This window comes from Ranitomeya variabilis, chromosome 3 (genome assembly GCF_051348905.1).
Source record: "Ranitomeya variabilis isolate aRanVar5 chromosome 3, aRanVar5.hap1, whole genome shotgun sequence".
Lineage (NCBI taxonomy): Eukaryota > Metazoa > Chordata > Amphibia > Anura > Dendrobatidae > Ranitomeya > Ranitomeya variabilis.
In genome coordinates, this window is record NC_135234.1 from 763,653,713 (window position 1) to 763,674,221 (window position 20,509).

A 20,509-nucleotide genomic window follows, 5' to 3' on the forward strand; every position below is an offset into this window, starting at 1 on the left:
GCGTTTTTGCATTGTTTCCTATGGGTGAAAAAATTCTGCAAATACACAGGAAAAAAAAAACACTGAAAGAAAAGACATTCTACAGTTTTAAGAAATGCAGCAGTTTTGGAAATCAGTCCGGAAAATAAAATCAATGTATGTGCATAAGATTTCTGAAATTTGATAGACTTTGCTGGTACTGTGAAATGCAGCATAAAATTTGCATAAAAAAGCTGCAAAAACGAAACTTGTGAACATAGCCTCAGGGTGCGTTCACACAGAGTTTTTTTTACATCATCTGCTCTAAAATCTGCATCCAAAACTTCATATTATACATCTAGGTTGTGTTCACATCATTGAATAGTTTTGCTTTGTTTTTGGAGCAGGAACTCTCCATAATCCTCCTCGATAAGTTGGAGTTTCTGCTTCAAAAACTCAGCAAAAAGACTGTGTGATCATAGTCCTATAGTGCTGTTTTTTTCACCATGTTTTTCAGCTTGGAAAAAGGTGCTTCATATCAATTCTTGAATATTTTATGCTTGACAAATACTCTAAGCTTAACTAAAAAAATAACTAAAAAAACCACATCTGAAAATGCTCCCCAAAAACTTTATTTATGTGTGTTTTAGTTCAAAGCACCCAATGTGTTTTTGTTTTGTTTTTTCTATGTAAAATAAAGTGTGAAAAATTATGAAAATCCGCAAGGTAATTCTGCATTTTTTGGCGTGGTTTTGTGCTTTATTGCATTTTTACTAAGGCCCCTTTCACACATCAGTATTTTGCTATCAGTCGCAATCCGTCGAATTTTGAAAAAAAAAGGATCCGGCGGCATCAGTTTTTTTCTCATAGACTTGTATTAGCGACGGAGGGCCTCACGTTTCATCTGTCGTTCGCCAGAGCTGTAGAAAATTGTTCGTCCTGCGGCCGGAGACAACGGACAAAGTAATGTTTTTTGTGTCCGCCGAAAAAACGGACATCGACGGACGTCGCTTACTCAAATGGAAGCCTATGGGTGCCGGATCCATCAAATGACGGCGACGGATTCCGTTTTTTTTAACTGAGCATGCTTCGATTTATTTAGGATCCAAATAGTCAGATCCGCTATTCAGAGCTGTCGAAAAAATGATTGTGAAAAACTGATGCGACGGATCCATCGAGCCAACGGATTGTGACTGACGGCCAAAAACTGATGTGTGAAAGGGGCTTTAGTCTTTCATGCAGTTTTTCTTTTGCTGGTCCTTATTCATCCTGTGACATCATAACAATTTCATGTAGGAAGCTCCGGTGTTTCTTATGGCATAAATTAAAGCACCGAAAAAAACACCAACATAATATCTACATGAGATTTCAAAACTTTTACTTAGTATACTGTCACTGAATTCTCATGGTATTTTTTTTTTACATGCAATAAAAACATGGGGAAAAATTTGCAAACAAAAATACATTGCGTGTATTGAAACCTTAAAGTTAACGATAATCGACAACTGTAAAATTCTTTGGATCGTTAATTATGATGTCCAGTTTTTGGGACTACATCAAAGCATTAGACGCAGGGATTATCAGATGGATTTAAGCTGCTGCCTCATCCCAACAATACGTGAAAATCTTAAAAGTTCTTGAAAAGTTTAAAGAAGGAAATTCCACTCACCGATTTTAGCCAAGCTTGCCACCAGGATCCACAAGGCGATGATGTACGGTTCTTGAACATGGTGCCATTTGAAGGTGACAATCTGCAGACCGTCAGGTGTCTCTGAACCGTGCCCACCGCCCTCGCTTTTGGGGTCTTTGTCTTGAACGGTTGCGCTGATCAATGGATACGAAAAAATGAATGCCAAAAATATGGCAATGTTTCCCATGGCTGTGATACGGACTGTGAAGATCTAACGCCTGATCCACTTATGGCCAGCGGTCATTGACCTTCTTAGGACTGTACGGAGCTTCCTCCAGCCAGTCAGTCACTCATACGGGCTCCTTATCAGTCCTGCTCGTCTCAGGTATTGATTCTCAAGTGCCTAGTGCGAAGATCCATTACATAAGGAATAAGGTGTACGGGTGTGGACTGGCAGAGGAACCCTCCTTTTATGATACACAGGACCAAGGACGGTTCCTCCTCTCCCCTCCCAGTGAGCAGGTGTTACAAAAAGCTGGAAACTGTTCTCCCCTACCTTGTGAAATAAAACACCTAGCAGGTTTACACAAGAGGAGAATAGGAAAAGTACCGTCCTACTGTGCATCCTGCATTTACCAAAGCCTTTTCCAATTATTTAGGGCACGTGCTCAAAGTTTACAGAAGTTGCTCAGACCCCATGAGTGTGCGCCTTGTTCAGAGTGAAGACAGAAAATATTTTGTGTTTTTTAATTATTACTAAAGATAAAGAAAAGAAAACTCCAAGTTAAAAAATCATTGTTTTTTCCATTACAAAATGTTCTTTTTAATGGAAAAAAGGTTGTTATGGATGCATCCATGCCAGATATAATCAATTTATTTTCTTTTTCCATAAAAAAAAAGTATTTTGTGAAGGAAAAAAACAATGATTTTATAACTTGGAGTTTTCTTTTCAAGAAAAATGAAAGGACTTTTTGACTCTATAGTTTAGTGTTAGGAGGGAACGTGACCATGTGATGGCTTGTGTGCTTACAGAATACCCTGCACTACCTATACAGAACAGTCTATTATGTCTGCCGGTACAAGGGCGCGCTCACATCTACGGAAACAAAATCGCTCCGATGTTGATCCAGAAAAGAAGGAAGAGTGAAATCCACATGGTGTTCCATATGTCAGGCATCTTCTACATTCTATAAAGCTCTATGAGGCTTAAAGCTAGTTTACAAAACTAATTATGCAATCCAATATACAGATATAGTTAGATAGATCATAGATAGATAATAGATAGATAGATAGATAGATAGATAGATAGATAGATAGATAGATAGATAGATAGATATAATAGATAGATAATAGATAGATAGATAGATAGATAGATAGATAATAGATAGATAGATATAATAGATAGATAATAGATAGATAGATAGATAATAGATAGATAGATGGATAGATAGATATAATAGATAGATAGATAGATAGATAGATAGATAGATAATAGATAGATAATAGATAGATAGATATAGATAGATGATAGATAATAGAGATAGATGGATAATAGATAGATAGATAGATAATAGATAGATAGATAATAGATAGATAGATAATAGATAGATGATTGATAGATAGATATAGATAAATACATAGATAGAACATCGATCGATAGGTAAGTAATAGATAGATAAATACATACATAGATTACAGATAAATAGATAATAGAAAAATAGATAGATAGACCAAATAGATAGATAATAGATAGATGATTGATAGACAGATAGATAGATAGATAGATAGATAGATAGATAGATAGATAATTATCATAATAGATAGATATAATATATAGTGATGAGTGAATATACTCGTTACTCGAGATTTCTCGAGCATGCTCGGGGGTCCTCCGAGTATTTTTTAGTGCTCAGAGATTTAGTTTTTATTGCTGCAGCTGAATGATTTACATCTGTTAGCAGCATAAGTACATGTGGGGGTTGCCTGGTTGCTAGGGAATCCCCACATGTAATTATGCTGCTAACAGATGTAAATCATTCAGCTGTAGCAATAAAAACTAAATCTCCGAGCACTAAAAAATACTCGGAGGACCCCCGAGCATGCTCAGGAAATCTCGAGTAACGAGTATATTCACTCATCACTAATAATATATGATATAATAGATAGCTATAATAGATTCTCTATTATCTATCTATTGTCTATCTACTAACTATCTATCTACCTCTCTGACCTTTCCCGGCCCCTGTGCACTGCAGTACTTTGCTCTGCCCTCAACAGGGCAAATCAGTACGCCTGCGCAGGAGCCGCGACAGAAGCAAAGTAGAGGAACGTCATCGCATGAAGATAGGAGGCGCCGGACTCGGACCTGCGACGCCCATCGGACCCGGACCGCCCCTGGGTGAGTATAATCTAACCTCTTTTGCTCATCTGTCAGGTTACATCGGGGGCTTACATTACAGAATGCTGTAGATAAGCCCCTGATGGCAGTGGCCGCAGCTTATAGGCCAAAAATGGGGTGACAGATTCCCTTTAAATGTCCAGGTTCCTCCAATCTCTGTCTTTAGAGTGTGGCTGTCATTAGATTGGGTGTTTTTTTGTATTGTTTTGGGGTCAGGAGCTCAAAATCCAGCACCCTGTAGACATTGAGTAAATGACAAAAAATACAAAAACACCAAAAAGCTGCACCATCTTACACACTCGGCCCCTAGCCTCGGCCAGTCTGACAACACTCAAGACCATCCAGCTTCTCTTAGTTTACATTCATAGGACACCAGTGAACCCCATACACATGCAGGACCCTCGCATCAAAACAAAAAAAAACAAACTAAAATGCCAACAGGACCACCATAAACACAAAGGTAACACTCACAAAAAATGTACCCTACAGAACTCCTAAACACAGCTCCCAAAATAAATAATACATAGAAACCCAACAAATCTCCCCTAAAAAACATAGGACCCACAAGATCCCACCTGGACCATACTCAACAGACCTCCATAGACCGAAGACCAACAGAAGCCTCCAAAGAACACACACTTTCGACCCTATAAAGCCCCTCCCTTAAACATGCATGAACAGACCACCCCACTGAGTCCCACCTCTCCAAGCCATCAGCCCCCAAAACAGCAAAAATGCAATTCTCAAATTCCTCCTAAAACCCACTCAAAGGGCCCCCTATGACACCCAAAAAATCAATCATACACGTCTCCTGTTTTACCTTTCCTCTTGACTTGAGATATCTTGAGAGGAGTGGCGCGAGATGAGCAGCTCTGAAAGACAAAAGCATGACAAGTGATACTCTGTTGGGAGTCGCTTATGCTATATGCGTCTATATGTGGCCATCCAGTGATGGTGATGGGAATTGCTTTGCAGGCTCTGAGTTTGTGAAAAATTTGAGCCCTTAAGTAAATCTGCAGAAAAATAAATGTGGATTTGTGGGTGGTTTTCTTCAGGACCACCCATCCAATACTCTTCTCCTCTACTTTCTGACCACAGTCCACTCCGCCATGTGGATCTATCATTCACTGTTATAATAAACGTGTCCCTGGATCGGATCTTCACCAGGACAATACATCATAATAGCACAATGAGTTTATTAAAGGGGCAGGTCACATGAAAGCGTTCAATTGGTGGGCGAGGCCGTGGCTCGTTATCAGTGAGTAAACGAGAGGAACATTAAAATGACATTATACTCACAAGGTTACTACTGTACCTAAAACACGTCAATAAAACACATAAAGCTCTCATCCATCTCTCCATAAATCTTAAAGGTCACAGGTATATGTCGATTAAACATCCGCAACAAACCTTTGCATCCACGGAAACCACAGCTGTGCTACGAGGACACACTGGGCCTCATTTACCAAAAGTGCACCATTACAATATCACTATATGGGGCAGTAATACTATATGGAGGCACACAGGGGGCACTGTTACTATGTGGATTCACAGAGGGGCGCTAATACTATATGGAGGTGGAGCGCCCCCACTGCCGCAGGGCCGAGGGGTACCCGGTACCGGGCCTCTGAGTCTCTGCTCTGGGGTTGTCACGGTGGCTAGACCCGGCCCGTGACCCTGCTGAGGGGCGCCCAATGAAAGGTGTGGATGGTGGTGGTAGTGCGGTGCAGTACTGGTCACAGTAAATAACGAGGACACCAGGTTGCAGTCTCTTTGCCTCTTTACTGAAGGTCTCGAGGTGTCCACTCCAGGGCACTGTTAACCGGGCTGTCTGAGCCCGGCCGGTCTGAAGGCACATCAGGAGTCCCCTTAACAGGTGGGAATCAGCGTCTACCTTCTAGCGCCTGTGTGTTGTAGTCCTTCCCTGCTGAGCACCCCGGGATAGTCCTCACAACTGATTCTGTCTGTCTCTGATGCTCGTTCTCTCCGTCCCCCAGATGATATGGCTAGGACGCACCCGTATGACGGGTAGGCCTGGAGTTCTTCCGGGACTCTAGAGTCGCCCCTCTCCCACAGCTGCCTCCGTTGTCTGCTTAGGTGTTTAAGTGAGGCAGCCAACCTATAATTGGCTGCCCTGCCGTGGTTTGTAGTAATACCTAAAGTCTCTTACTTTCTCGGCGTTCCGGCCACCGACTGTTTGCGCCTCAGAAGGATGTTGCCTCGGTCTTACAGCACAACTCCTTCTGGTCCTATTGCCTCTTTGCTGTATTCCTGCTTTTCTCACTCAGCACAATAAACCTCACTTCTTGTCCTTTCTTAGAAATCTGTCAGGATCCCATCCCTGACAGGTCCTCTCTCTAGCTCTTCCCAGTTACTTCTCTCTGTCTTCCTGTCCAACCCCCAGTTTTACCAGAGTGTGAGGAGTGGCCTACTAGATAGAACCACTCCCCCTGGTGGCCGGAGTGTGAAGTGTAGTGTGAGTGTTACCTGGTCAGGTGAACTCCTTTAGTGCAGTCAGACGTAACATCACTCCCCTTAGTGGCAGAGCGACATTACTGCAACGACCAGGACTCTGGGGCGCTGCACTCCCCCCCGGTTAAATCCAGTACTCCCGGACTGGGAAAACAAGAACAACAATACATGTTAACAGGAAACACACAACAATTTGAAATATCATGAACAATTAAACATAACAGTGCTTCCCTTTATGGGAGGTGAGGACTTCTTGAACATTGCGAAGGTTAGGTCATGCACAGTTTATGACTCTCAGTTCAGTGGTTGAAACAGCGGGGACCCCGGGTAAACAAAGGGGTCCCCTTTTAGAAGTTTTTGGAGCAATTCACTGTCCATTACTCCGTTGTCCATTTTTAAAACCTGTAACAGAAGATATGCACACAAACATTTTCAACTAAATAGCAGCCCTCATTAATACCTCCAAGTTTTGTAGCGGAGGGGAGTTTGATTCTGAGTGCTGCGTGTGGACCTTCGCAGCGCAGTGGTCGCTATTGACCTAGCAGGGCCCACCATGCTTGCTACCGCTGGTGTAGTGCACTGTCTTCTGGCTACACTTCTAGTGAGTCTGGGTAGCACTGGCAGGCTAGAGCTCTCAGGGCTGCTGCTACCAACAGTGGGTACGACAGATTCGCCGATAGCAGAGGGAGGACTTGCCGGTTCAACGGTTGGCATGGCATCTTCAGGTCGGATCTGCTGAGCTTGCTGAGGCTGCGGGGCCAGATGATCTGGTACCACCCTTGTTTCTGGTGGGTTCGGCTGGGGGAACGTTAGAACAGGTACCACGATGGCCTGATTTATCTGAGTCCAGGACTGGGGAAAGTCACCAAGGACAGTGTGGATCATCTTCTCCTTTTCTACAGGTGGGGAGATTCCTGGAGCCGTTTCCCTCTCTCTCAACTTATCAGGGCAGACCTTAAGGTGATCCCTGGATATCGCCGTTGAGGTCTCCCCTCCGTCCTTGCTGATGAGACAGACCTTCGTGTTGTCGAAATCGGACGGCAGGATGGTATACGGCTCCGCTTCCCATTGGTCATCGAGCTTGTGTAGTCTCCTCTTTCGTTTCAGTACTTGCTCACCAGGTGACAGGGGAATCGCAGGAGCGTGCTGGTTGTAGTCCCTTTCTTGTTTCTGCCTAGCCTGGGCGAGACTTCTCTCCACGCACTCCTGTACTTTGCGGTACCTTCGCTGCCTTTCTGCATCCCAATCTGCATCCAGCGAGGTATCTTCGGGGACTAGGACCCCCATGTCCAGATCAACGGGTAACTGGCTAGACCTTCCTCGTATCAGGTACGCCGGAGTGCAGTTGGTAGAATTTACTGGGATGTGATTGTATATATCCACCAAGTCAGGCAACTTTGTCGGCCACAGGTTCCGTTCCTCTACCGGCAAGGTCTTCAATAAGTCGATCACCACTTGGTTCATCTTTTCGCACATCCCATTGGTTTGAGGATGGTACGGTGTGGTTCTGATCTTCTTACACCCGTACAGTTGGCAGAACTCTTGGAACACTTCTGCTTCGAATGCTGGTCCCTGATCGGTCAGTACCTTCTCCGGGTAGCCATGGGGCCTACAAAAGTACTGCTGGAAGGCCTTGGCGGCAGTCCTGGCCGTTAGATCCTTGACAGGTACGACCACCAAAAATCTGGAGTAGTGATATACGATGGTAAGAGCGTAAGTATAGCCTGACGGGCTAGGTGTCAGCTTCACATGATCCAGCGCGACCAGTTCGAGCGGCCGTTTGGTGATGATAGGCCGCAGGGGAGCCCGTTGGCTACCACGGTCCTTCCTGCGTAGGCTACATGGACCGCACTCCCGACACCACTTCTCAATGGCTCTCTTCATGCCAATCCAATAGAACCTCCCTCGGAGTAGCCTCTCTAGCTTCCTCCACCCGAAGTGTCCGGCTCCATCGTGGTAGGCTCCCAGAACGATGGGCGCATCTCGCCTTGGCACCACTATCTGCCACACCAATTCATGAATACGTGGGTCGATGCTCCTCCGGCACAGCTTGCCGTCATGGATAAACAGTTTGCTTCTCCCCTTTCACAGCTGTTGGGTCTCCTGTAGATCATCCGGGCCGGGATGCAACCCTGCCTGCGTCAAGAGCTCTTTCACCCGACGGACCGCGGGGTCACCATCCTGAGTTTCCGCCCATCCGTGATGGGGCAGGGGATTCAGCGTGGCATCTGGTTGGTTCTTGTGCCTGTTCCTCACATGGTGGGAGTTCTGAGTGGCTTTGGGGCGATGGAATGCAGGCAGCTCCACCTCTTCAAGTGCCTCCGGGTCTTCCCGTTTCTGGCAAATTTGGCATTCGAGACAAGGCATCGGCATTTGCATTCTTGCGTCCTGCCCGGTACTTGATGGTGAAGTCGTAGTTGGACAGCCAGGCCATCCACCGCTGTTCCAAGGCCCCGAGTTTGGCGGTATCCAGATGCGTTAGCGGATTGTTATCCGTGAAGACGGTGAATTTCGCGGAGGCCAGGTAGTGTTTGAACCTCTCTGTCACTGCCCAGACGATGGCAAGGAATTCCAGCTTAAAGGAGCTGTAGTTGTCAGGGTTCCTTTCTGTGGGACGAAGTTTCCTGCTGGCGTAAGCGATTACCCTCTCCTTGCCTTTCTGGACCTGGGACAGCACGGCTCCCAATCCTACATTGCTGGCGTCTGTGTACAGCACAAACGGTTGGTCGTATTCAGGGTAGGCCAGTACCTCTTCTCCCGTCAGTGCCGACTTCAAGCAAGTGAAGGATCCTTCCAGACCCTCGTTCCAATCAAATGGGGTGTTCTTCCCCTTGGTCTTCTTTGATTGGCCCACCAACAGGTCTTGCAAGGGCGCTGCCTTCTTGGTGAAGTCCTTAATGAACCTCCGGTAGTAGCCTACCAGCCCGAGGAACTGCCGGACTTCGTGGAGATTGCTGAGCTTCGGCCAGTCCTGGATCACCGTGACCTTGTCGGGGTCTGGGGCCACTCTTTCAGCACTCACCACATGGCCCAGGTACTGCACTGTGGGTTTCAGCAGATGACATTTGGACGGTTTCACCTTTAAGCCAAAGTTGGACAGGGCTTCAAACACCTCAGCCAGGTGTTTCAGATGGTCTTCGTAGGTCTTAGAGAAGACAATGACATCATCCAAATACAGCAGTACGGTCTCAAAGTTCTTGTGCCCCAGACAGCACTCCATCATTCTCTGGAACGTCCCCGGGGCATTGCACAATCCGAAGGGCATGTAGTTGAACTCGCAGAGACCCATCGGTGTCGTGAAGGCCGTCTTCTCTTTGTCCGCCTCCGCCACGGGAACCTGCCAATACCCACTGGTGAGATCTAAGGTAGAGAAATAGTTAGCAGACTTTAGGGCAGCCAGAGACTCCTCTATCCTGGGCAGTGGGTATGCATCCTTATGTGTAATGCGATTCAACTGCCTGTAATCAACGCACATCCTCATGGTGCCATCTTTCTTTTTAACAAGGACTAACGGAGCTGCCCAGGGGCTACAGCTGTCTCTCACCACCCCAGCCTCCTTCATTTCCCGCAACATGTCCTTAGCGCACTGGTAATGAGCTGGGGGTACAGGGCGGTATCTCTCTTTTATGGGCCGGTGATCTCCCGTGGGGATATGGTGTTGGATCCCTTTCACCTGTCCAAAATCTAAGGGGTGTTTGCTAAATACCCGCTCGTACTCGTGAACCACCCTGTAGGCCCCCTGTTTCTGATGGGATGGGGTGGAGTCAGTGCCCACATGCAATTCCCGACACCAATCTTTCGAGGGCCCTGCAGAACCGTTGTCCCCCCGCCAGATTAGATGGGGCCAAGGGTCCAGGGGTCTGTATCACACTATTATTGACGGTGAACAGTTTGGCGAGTGTGGCATACTTGGTGAGATGGACCTCTTCCTCCCCGCAATTAAGGACACGTACTGGCACCCTCCCCTGACGGACGTCGACCACCCCCCTGGCTGTTAGGAGCGTAGGTCTATTGTCTGAATAGACGGGTTCTACCAGGGCCTGGTAGTCCTTTCCCCTGAGGCCTATGGCTGCCCGACACCATATTAACATCTCACTCCTGGGGAGTATCGCGATGGGGTTTGAATCACTCACAGTGACACGACCAATCTCACCACCAGTCAGCTCTACCTGCTGTCTTTGCATCAGAGCTCTGATTTCTTTTTGCAGGGCGCGTTGTTCACTGTGGCCAGCGGTTTCTGCTACCTGTTGCAACAGAACAATCACTTCTGCAAGACAATTTTCTATAACATTAGTACCGATAGTCATCATGGGATTACAATCTCGGCGGTCAATATCAACAATTACAATCCCCTGGGCTTTCAATTCCACCCGCCCCACCTTGATGGTGGCCTCTTTATACCCCACTTGTGGCAATGGCTGACCATTACTGGCTATTATGGTGAAATCGTCATCGGGGCCACGCGTAATATCGGTGTCCTCCCAATACCGTTTATAAAGCACGTAAGGCATAGTCGTCACCTGAGAACCAGTGTCCAGCAATGCGTTCATGGGGATACCGTCAACCACTACAGGAAGGACTGGTCGCCCTCCAACGTATTTGGCTCTCCAATGTTGCGGGCCTGATCGTCCTACTCCTGGGGGTTGGCCCTTTGCCCCAGGGGTTGCTCGTTTAAAGGACAGTACCTTGCAAGGTGGCCCACCTGATGACAGCGGCGGCAGATGGGTCGTCCGTCCTGATGGGAGCGATCGTTGTCCCGGCCTCTGGTCGGCGGAGTCCTCCTCCGTCGTATCCAAGGGACATCCTCTGGTCTGGAGGCCAGCTGGGTCTTCTCCTTGGGGGCCTCCTGTAGGGACTGCACCGTCCGGGCCAGGGCAGCAACGCTCTTGGTCAGCTCCTGCATCTGGAGGCGGAGTCCTGCAGGGGAGTCGTGCTCTAGGCTCTGGGCATCGGCCTCGGCGGCAACTGGGGCATCTGACGCCACCTCCTGGTGGTACGTGAGAGCGGGACGCCTGGGTGGTATTGCGCGGCTGGGTTGTCGCTCCTGCAGCGCCTGGATAGCTTTATCCTTGAATTGCGCAAAAGTCAAGTCTGGATTCTGCATGGCCAGGAAGTGTAATTGGCCCCTTTGGTGACTGCACAGGAGCCCCTCAATGAACCGCTCTTTCAGGAGTTTATCCTCATCTTGCATGCTGCCGGGGTCACTCTGCTTAATGGCCCGCAGCGCCTCCTGGAGATTTAGGGCATAGTCCCGTAAGCTATCCTGCGGCCTCTGTTTGCATCCATAGAAAGTCAATTTAATTTCTGTAGCAGTACGGGTATCGAAGATGGCTTTAAGCTTTGCAAAAACCTGCTGTGCAGTTCCCTTATCCGCGGCGGGCCAGGACTTCACTTCTCTCAAAGCCGCCCCAAAGAGTTGGCCGATTATCATGTGAACCTTCTGAGGCTCTGTCAGGGGATAGAACTCAAGCAGGCTGCAGATCCCTTCTTTAAAGTCAGTGAACGTATGCGACTCCCCGGAGTATCGCGGGAGCCAGGCCGCTCCGGGCAGGTACGGCATAGAGAAGGGCATTATGGCCTTTGTGGTAGCGGCAGTGTCCGACTGGCTGATGGGGGCAGCAGGTTCTGCGGTACTTGGTGGTGGTATTAGGGCCGCGGCTACGTCCGCTGCGGGGACCGGAGCTGCCCCCGTGTCCACGGCTGCGACCGCCGCCTCCGCTCCTCCCGACTCGGACATGGCTGTCCCTTCCTCCCACTAACCTGCTGGAGGTCGGGGTTCCTCTTCCGGGGTTGGCGCTTTGCCGCGTTTTCTCGTTCCGCGCTTCTTTTGACCAGTTCCGCCCACGAAACTAAGGCTCCTCCCTCCGTGCGCGGCGATGGCGAATTGTGGCGGGAACTCTTGGCGGCAATAGTAATGCACAGTCTTTTCAATAAGTCAAAGTCCAAGCACAACAAATCACAGTTCCAAGGCACACATGACCTGATTCTTCAGGCTTAAGTAGATCCTGTTCGTGACGCCAAAATGGAGCGTCCCCACTGCCGCAGGGCCGAGGGGTACCCGGTACCGGGCCTCTGAGTCTCTGCTCTGGGGTTGTCACGGTGGCTAGACCCGGCCCGTGACCCTGCTGAGGGGCGCCCAATGAAAGGTGTGGATGGTGGTGGTAGTGCGGTGCAGTACTGGTCACAGTAAATAACGAGGACACCAGGTTGCAGTCTCTTTGCCTCTTTACTGAAGGTCTCGAGGTGTCCACTCCAGGGCACTGTTAACCGGGCTGTCTGAGACCAGCCGGTCTGAAGGCACATCAGGAGTCCCCTTAACAGGTGGGAATCAGCGTCTACCTTCTAGCGCCTGTGTGTTGTAGTCCTTCCCTGCTGAGCACCCCGGGATAGTCCTCACAACTGATTCTGTCTGTCTCTGATGCTCGTTCTCTCCGTCCCCCAGATGATATGGCTAGGACGCACCCGTATGACGGGTAGGCCTGGAGTTCTTCCGGGACTCTAGAGTCGCCCCTCTCCCACAGCTGCCTCCGTTGTCTGCTTAGGTGTTTAAGTGAGGCAGCCAACCTATAATTGGCTGCCCTGCCGTGGTTTGTAGTAATACCTAAAGTCTCTTACTTTCTCGGCGTTCCGGCCACCGACTGTTTGCGCCTCAGAAGGATGTTGCCTCGGTCTTACAGCACAACTCCTTCTGGTCCTATTGCCTCTTTGCTGTATTCCTGCTTTTCTCACTCAGCACAATAAACCTCACTTCTTGTCATTTCTTAGGAATCTGTCAGGATCCCAACCCTGACAGGTCCTCTCTCTAGCTCTTCCCAGTTACTTCTCTCTGTCTTCCTGTCCAACCCCCAGTTTTACCAGAGTGTGAGGAGTGGCCTACTAGACAGAACCACTCCCCCTGGTGGCCGGAGTGTGAAGTGTAGTGTGAGTGTTACCTGGTCAGGTGAACTCCTTTAGTGCAGTCAGACGTAACATCACTCCCCTTAGTGGCAGAGCGACATTACTGCAACGACCAGGACTCTGGGGCGCGGCAGAGGCACACAAGGGGCACTGTTACTATGTGGATGCACAGAGAAGTACTAATACTATATGGAGGCACACAAGGGGCACTGTTACTATGTGGATGCACAGAGGGGCGCTAATACTATATGGAGGCACACAGGGGGCACTGTTACTATGTGGATGCACAGAGGGGCACTAATACTATATGGAGGCACACAAGGGGCACTGTTACTATGTGGATGCACAGAGAAGCACTAACACTATATGGAGGCACACAGGGGGCACAGTTACTATGTGGATGCACAGAGGGGCACTAATACTATATGGAGGCACACAGGGGGCACTGTTATTATGTGGATGCACAGAGAAGCACTAATACTATATGGAGGCACACAGGTGGCACTGTTACTATGTGGATGCACAGAGGGGCACTAATACTATATGGAGGCACACAGGGGGCACTGTCACTTTGTGGATGCACAGAGGGGCACTAATACTATATGGAGGAACACAGCGGGCACTGTTACTAAGTGGATGCACAGAGAAGCACTAATACTAAAAGGAGGCACACAAGGGGCACTGTTACTATGTGGATGCACAGAGGGGCGCTAATACTATATGGAGGCACACAGGGGGAACTGTTACTATGTGGATGCACAGAGGGGCGCTAATACTATATGGAGGCACACAGCGGGCACTGTTACTATGTGGATGCACAGAGAAGAACTAATACTATATGGAGGCACACAGCGGGCACTGTTACTATGTGGATGCACAGAGAAGCACTAATACTAAAAGGAGGCACACAGGGGGCACTGTTACTATGTGGATGCACAGAGGGGCACTAATACTATATGGAGGCTCACAGGGGGCACTGTTACTATGTGGATGCACAGAGGGTCTCTAATACTATATGGAGGCACACAGGGGGCACTGTTACTATGTGGATGCACAGAGGGGCGCTAATACTATATGGGGGCGCAGAGGGGGCACTATTACTATATGGGGGCACTGTTATTATGTGGTGGCACAGAGAAGACACTATTACTATAATACTACACTGCTCAAAAAATAAAGGGAACACTAAAATCCCACATCCTAGATAGATATCACTGAATGAAATATTCCAGGTGTAAATCTTTATTCATTACATAGCAGAATGTGTTGAGAACAACAAAAACCTAAAAATGATCAACGTAAATCACAACTAATATCCCACGGAGGTCTGGAGTTGGAATGATGCTCAAAATCAAAGTGGAAAATGAAGTTACATGCGTGCTATTTTGCACACATGAGGCATTTAGGATGGCTTCCTGTCACAGTATGTGGATAATTGCTTTATCTTTCTCAGACACAGAGCTTACACCTGTGGGGACGCCCACATTCCAGGGTCCATGGTATGTGCACTCAGCCTACTATATTGACTTAATTGATTGTTATTTTATTATTTACAGCTGGATTGTTATGACCTTATGATAACTTTTTGGGTGTTTACATTATTCATGCATATTGCACTTCCATTACGAGCGCCTATGTTGCTACGGTATCATGTCCTAGGGTCACATAGATGTATTATTGTACATGGATGGGGGTGTTATCATTGTTGTTTTTAAATGTTTTTAATCATGTTTGTGCTTTGGTGACAATAAAGTAGTTTTTGATATTATCTGTTCCTCGGGTGTGCACTTTCTAAATAAGCATTAGTCTTTCCTCCAGTTATTAGTCTGTGGTGCAACGTGACGTTGGTGGATGGAGCGAGACATGATGTTCCAGATTTGCTCAATCGGATTCAGGTCTGGGAACGGGCGGGCCAGTCCATAGCTTCAATGCCTTCATCTTACAGGAACTGATGACACACTCCAGCCACATGAGGTCTGGCATTGTCCTGCATTAGGAGGAACCCAGGGCCAACCGCACCAGCATATGGTCTCACAAGGGGTCTGAGGATCTCATCTCGGTACCTAATGGCAGTCAGGCTACCTCTGGCGAGCACATGGAGGGCTGTGTGGCCCCTCCAAAGAAATGCCACCCCACACCATTACTGACCCACTGCCAAACCAGTCATGCTGAAGGATGTTGCAGGTAGCAGATCGCTCTCCACGGCGTCTCCAGACTCTGTCACATCTGTCACATGTGCTCAGTGTGAACCTGCTTTCATCTGTGAAGAGCACAGGGTGCCAGTGGCGAATTTGCCAATCCTGGTGTTCTGTGGCAAATGCCAAATGTCCTGCACGGTGTTGGGCTGTGAGTACAACCCTCATCTGTGGACGTCGGGCACTCAGACCATCCTCATGGAGTCGGTTTCTAACCGTTTGTGCAGACACATGCACATTTGTGGCCTGCTGGAGGTAATTTTGCAAGGCCCTGGCAGTGTTCCTCCTTGCACAAAGGCTGAGGTAGCGGTCCTGCTGCTGGGTTGTTGCCCTCCTACGGCCCCCTCCACATGTCCTGGGGTACTGGCCTGTCTCCTGGTAGCGCCTCCAGCCTCTGGACGCTACACTGACAGACACAGCAAACCTTCTTGCCACAGCTCGCATTGATGTGCCATCCTGGATGAGCTGCACTACCTGAGCCACTTGTGTGGGTTGCAGAGTCCGTCTCATGCTACCACAAGTGTGAAAGCACAACCAACACTCAAAAGTAACCAAAACATCAGCCAGAAAGCATTAGTACTCAGATGTGGTCTGTGGTCCCCACCTGCAGAACCACTCCTTTATTGAGGGTGTCTTGATAATTGCCAATAATTTCCATCTGTTGTCTATTACATTTGCACAACAGCATGTGAAATTGATTGTCAATCAGTGTTGCTTCCTAAGTGGACAGTTTGATTTCACAGAAGTTTGATTTACTTGGAGTTAGATTCTGTTGTTTAAGAGTTCCCTTTATTTTTTTGAGCAGTGTAAATGGGGGCCCACAGGGGGCACTGTTACTATGTGGAGGCACAGAGGGCACTATTACTATATGGGGGATATGGGGGCACAAAGGGCCACTGATACCATATGGAGGCACCGAGGGGCACTATTACTATATGGAGGCACAGAGGGGCACTATTACTATATGGAGGCACAGAGGGGCACTATTACTATATGGAGGCACAGAGATCACTATTACTATATGGAGACACAGAGGGGCACTATTAATATGCGGAGACACAGAGGGGCACTATTACTATATGGAGGCACAGAGAGCATTATTACTATATGGAGACACAGAGGGGCACTATTAATATGCGGAGGTACGAAGGGGAAAGACACTATTATTGTATGGTGACACAGAGGGGGGAACTGTTGCTTTGTGGAGGCTCAGAGGGAGCACTGATATTATATGCAAGCATAAAAGGGGCAATGATGCTATATGGAGGCACAGAGGGCAATATTACTATATGGATGCATAGAGGGGCACTATCAATGTGTGGGGTACCGTTACTGTGTATGAAAACCATCATACTATTATAGCACTCTGGTTTGTGTAGAGGTTGGGGGAATCTGAAGGCGGTTCTGGAAAAGTGATGAACCAAAGATGTCTGATCCTGTCGCCAGGTTTTTAGACCCCAGACTAAGGTCAGCTAAGTAAAGTCCCTGTAATGATGATGACGCCTATAACTTTGTTCTGTAAGTCTGTGCTTCCATTTTTCAGATATCAATTGGCAAATTTTCATGCATGAGAGCCGCAAATGCACCTGTGGCTCTCCTGCCTGTCTTCCTCTTTCTCTGCCCACCGCCAGCCTCCTGTCATTGATTGACAGGTCACTCTTCTTTGTGACATTGTTCCTCACCTGAGATTAGTTATTCCCAGGGGTGGCCCATGCACAGTAAGGTCCTCATGATATTCCAGAGCCGGACTATCAATCTACGCATACGCAAGATCTTGGGTGGAAAAGCAGGTCACAGAGAAGAGTGACCTGTCAGTCACTGACAGGAGGCCGGCAGTGGGCGGTGAAACAGGGAGAGAGGCTGGAGAGCTGTAAGTCCAGGGCCAAAACATCATCGACATCACAGGGACGTTACAAACATTATGTTACATTGGGGTCTAAGAACCTGCTGACAAGTTTCCTTTAAGTTTTGCAGAGATGCATCGTGGATGGGGAAAAGTTGTTATGACGGTCTCGGCCAAACAGAGAAGAAAATCTAAACTGTACAACTGTCCAGATAAATGGTCACGGAGGAGTCGCTGCTTAGTTTTTGTGGTGTGGGTTGGCAAGTTCATTGGTACAATTTTTGGGTAATATACATTTTTGATAACTTTTTATTTCATTTTTTTGAAAGCGGATAAACGAAAAATAGCATTTCTGGCATGTTTTTCTCTAAGTGTTGGCTGTACAGGTTACAGTATGCGACATGATAGAGTGTATTTGTATTTGGGGTCTTTTGTACCATACAGGCTTCCATGGAATCCAAGATCTCTCTTAGCCGCGCCCCCAAGGAGCAGCACTAATTTTTGTAGTATCCAGGCTTCCGTAGAACTCAGGATCTATCTATACCAAGGTGTCCTCATCTATAGAGAGTTTCGTAATTTCTATGTACAGTGATGTTGTGACCTTAAAGACGACTTCTAGAGAGACAGATGAGAGTTTTATAACTTTCAATTGACTTATTTTAGATACACTTGTAACCGTGTGACGCTGATGTTGATTTAATGCTCCGTTCTCTCACTCGCTGATAACGAGCCCCGGCCCTGTCCACCTAATGACTTCATGAATGCTATCATTTGTCATCCCCCCTTTTATAAACTTACTGGTTTCCTTGTGCTGTTACTGTGTCCTGTTCTGATGAAGAGATCGATCTGATGCCGAAACGCATTGCTGTTAGATAACGGTATAACCATGCATAAAAAGTTACTTTCTGGATCCACTTGATTCCCTCTACGCAGCCTGATGAAAACCTTTTTGTGCGGATTCCACCTGTGGATTCCTATTATGGAGCAGGTGTAAACCGCTGCGGAATCCGCACAAAGAATTGACATGCTGCGGAATAAACAACGCTACGTTTCCGTGCATTTTTTTCCGCAGCATGTGTGCAGCGCCCCAGAGTCCTGGTCGTTGCAGTACTGTGGCTCCGCCACTATGGGGAGCTATGGTGCGTCTGATGGCACTGAAGGAGTTCATCTGATCAGGTATCACAGACACCAATACATTTCACAGTCGGGCCTCCGGGGGGAGCTAAGGGTGCTATTCATTAGGCCACTCCCCACCATAGTGGGTAAACTGGGGGTCAGGCAGGAAGTTAGATCAGAAAGCTGACTGGGTTGGAACCAGGCAACACCTTGTGGCAGAGGGTGTTGTGGGGGAAGATACAGTAGGGTCTCTGTCAGGGGTGGGATCCTGACAGAGGCTTGGCAATTTGAACGAACGTAACGGGACCGTGCCTGCTCCGGGTAGCGGCGGTGCCCAAGGAAGGATTAGAAGCTAAATAGATTGTGCTGAGTGAGAAACGAGATCACGCAAAAGGAGAATACCAGTAGGAGTCGTGCTGTAAGACTGAAGCAACATCCTACTGAGGCGCACTACCGGTGGCCTGAACGCCGAGGGAGTATCATAACATTCAGCTTCAAGCAATACTCCAAACAGCAGCAGGACAGTCAGTTTAAGGCGGGCTGTCTACCTTAAATCACCTATGCAGTCTTGGGGGGCAACCTGTGGAGAGGGGCGACTCTAGGGTCCCGGAAGAGCTCCGAGCCTACCCGTCAAACGGGTGCCGTTCCAACCAGAACATCAGGGAGGGACGGAGGATTAGCAGAACATCATCTAATCGAGTTGTGAGGGAACTTAAGAAACAGACACAACAGTTGTGGGGACTTTCTGTAAGCACAGCAGGGAAGGACCACAACACATAGCGCTAGAAGGAAGGCACCGATTTCCACCTGTGAAGAGAGCTCTGGAGGTGCCATTGGACCGGCCGGACTTGCGCAGCCTGGTGAACCGTATTCTGGACTGAGGACCCAGAGATCTTCAGTAAAGAGGTAAAGAGACTGCAACCTGGTGTCCTCGTTATTTACTGCACCGCACCACTACCATCATCCATATCTATTATTCACTGTACGCCCCACGGCAGGGTCACGGACCGGGGCCTAGCCACCGTGACAACCCCAGAGCAAGAGGCTCACAGGCCCGGTACCGGGTACCCCTCGGCCCTGCGGCAGTGGAGGCGCTCCAACTTGGCGTCACGAACAGGATCTACTTAAGCCTGAAGAGTCAGGTCATGTGTGCCTTGGAACTGTGATTTATTGTGCTTGGACTGTACTTTATTGAGAGACTGTGTACTACCACTTACCGCCAAAAGTTCCCGCCAAAAACCGCCGCCATTGCTGCGCCAGAAAAGGAGGGCGTGCCATGGGAGGGGACTACCAAAGTGGCGCCAGGAGCGGCGACCGCCCCCTGCGTCTCTTGTTGCAAAGCGATGACCTGCCTCAAAGCAGAGGACCACCCCCTGATTTGCAACGGCGGGAACGAGGTGAAGAAAGAGCCCGACCTCGGAGAAATGGCAGAGCCAGGTGCATGCGTTGCCGCCGAATGCCCGACAGCGACGATGAGCAGCAAGTGCCCGAGCCACAGCGAGGTGATCCTGGCCTGCCCCTGCCCATCAGAGACGGACTTGCGTCCACCGCCGGTGAAGGACCTGAATCCCTTGGAGCCGCCGGTGGAGGAACCGAGCTTACCTATCCCAGCCACGGAACCATGGAGGGCGGAGCCACATCCAGAGACCACTCCGGAGGAGCCGTGGTCCGGGCTGCAGCCGATTCCAGTGTCCTTGTCAATGGACCGGAGCGGCATCGATGGAATCACATCAGGCGCAGGTATGGACGGCGCCCCTACTCCCCTGGCCGATTCTGCTCTCCCGACCGATCCCGCTCCTGTGACCGCTCCTCACCCCAGTAGTGATCGTTCTTTCTTGGTGGAGCGGGTCATCCTCACCTCTAACGCGATGGGAAAGCTAGTGCCTCCGTTACCAACCAAGATGGGAGAACCCATAGATGTGGGCCTAGACGGGGTGATCCTCCGGTGGGACACTCCCTGGACCGGGCCGGATGGGACCCGGGAGGATGGCCTCACCCTT

At 48.6% G+C, this 20,509-nt stretch overlaps 1 protein-coding gene across 2 annotated transcripts in view; it reads right to left on the bottom strand.

Annotated features, from left to right (window-relative positions):
- SLC9A3 (solute carrier family 9 member A3) overlaps window positions 1-2,029 on the bottom strand; it is a 106,345-nt gene extending 104,316 nt beyond the window's left edge. For both annotated transcript variants that reach the window (XM_077298740.1, XM_077298741.1), the window contains exon 1: window positions 1,628-2,029. In XM_077298740.1, coding sequence (XP_077154855.1) covers window positions 1,628-1,835 — 208 coding nt within the window. In that variant the 5' untranslated portion in view covers window positions 1,836-2,029. The remainder of the gene's footprint in view (window positions 1-1,627) is intronic.
- Window positions 2,030-20,509: the final 18,480 nt, after the last annotated feature.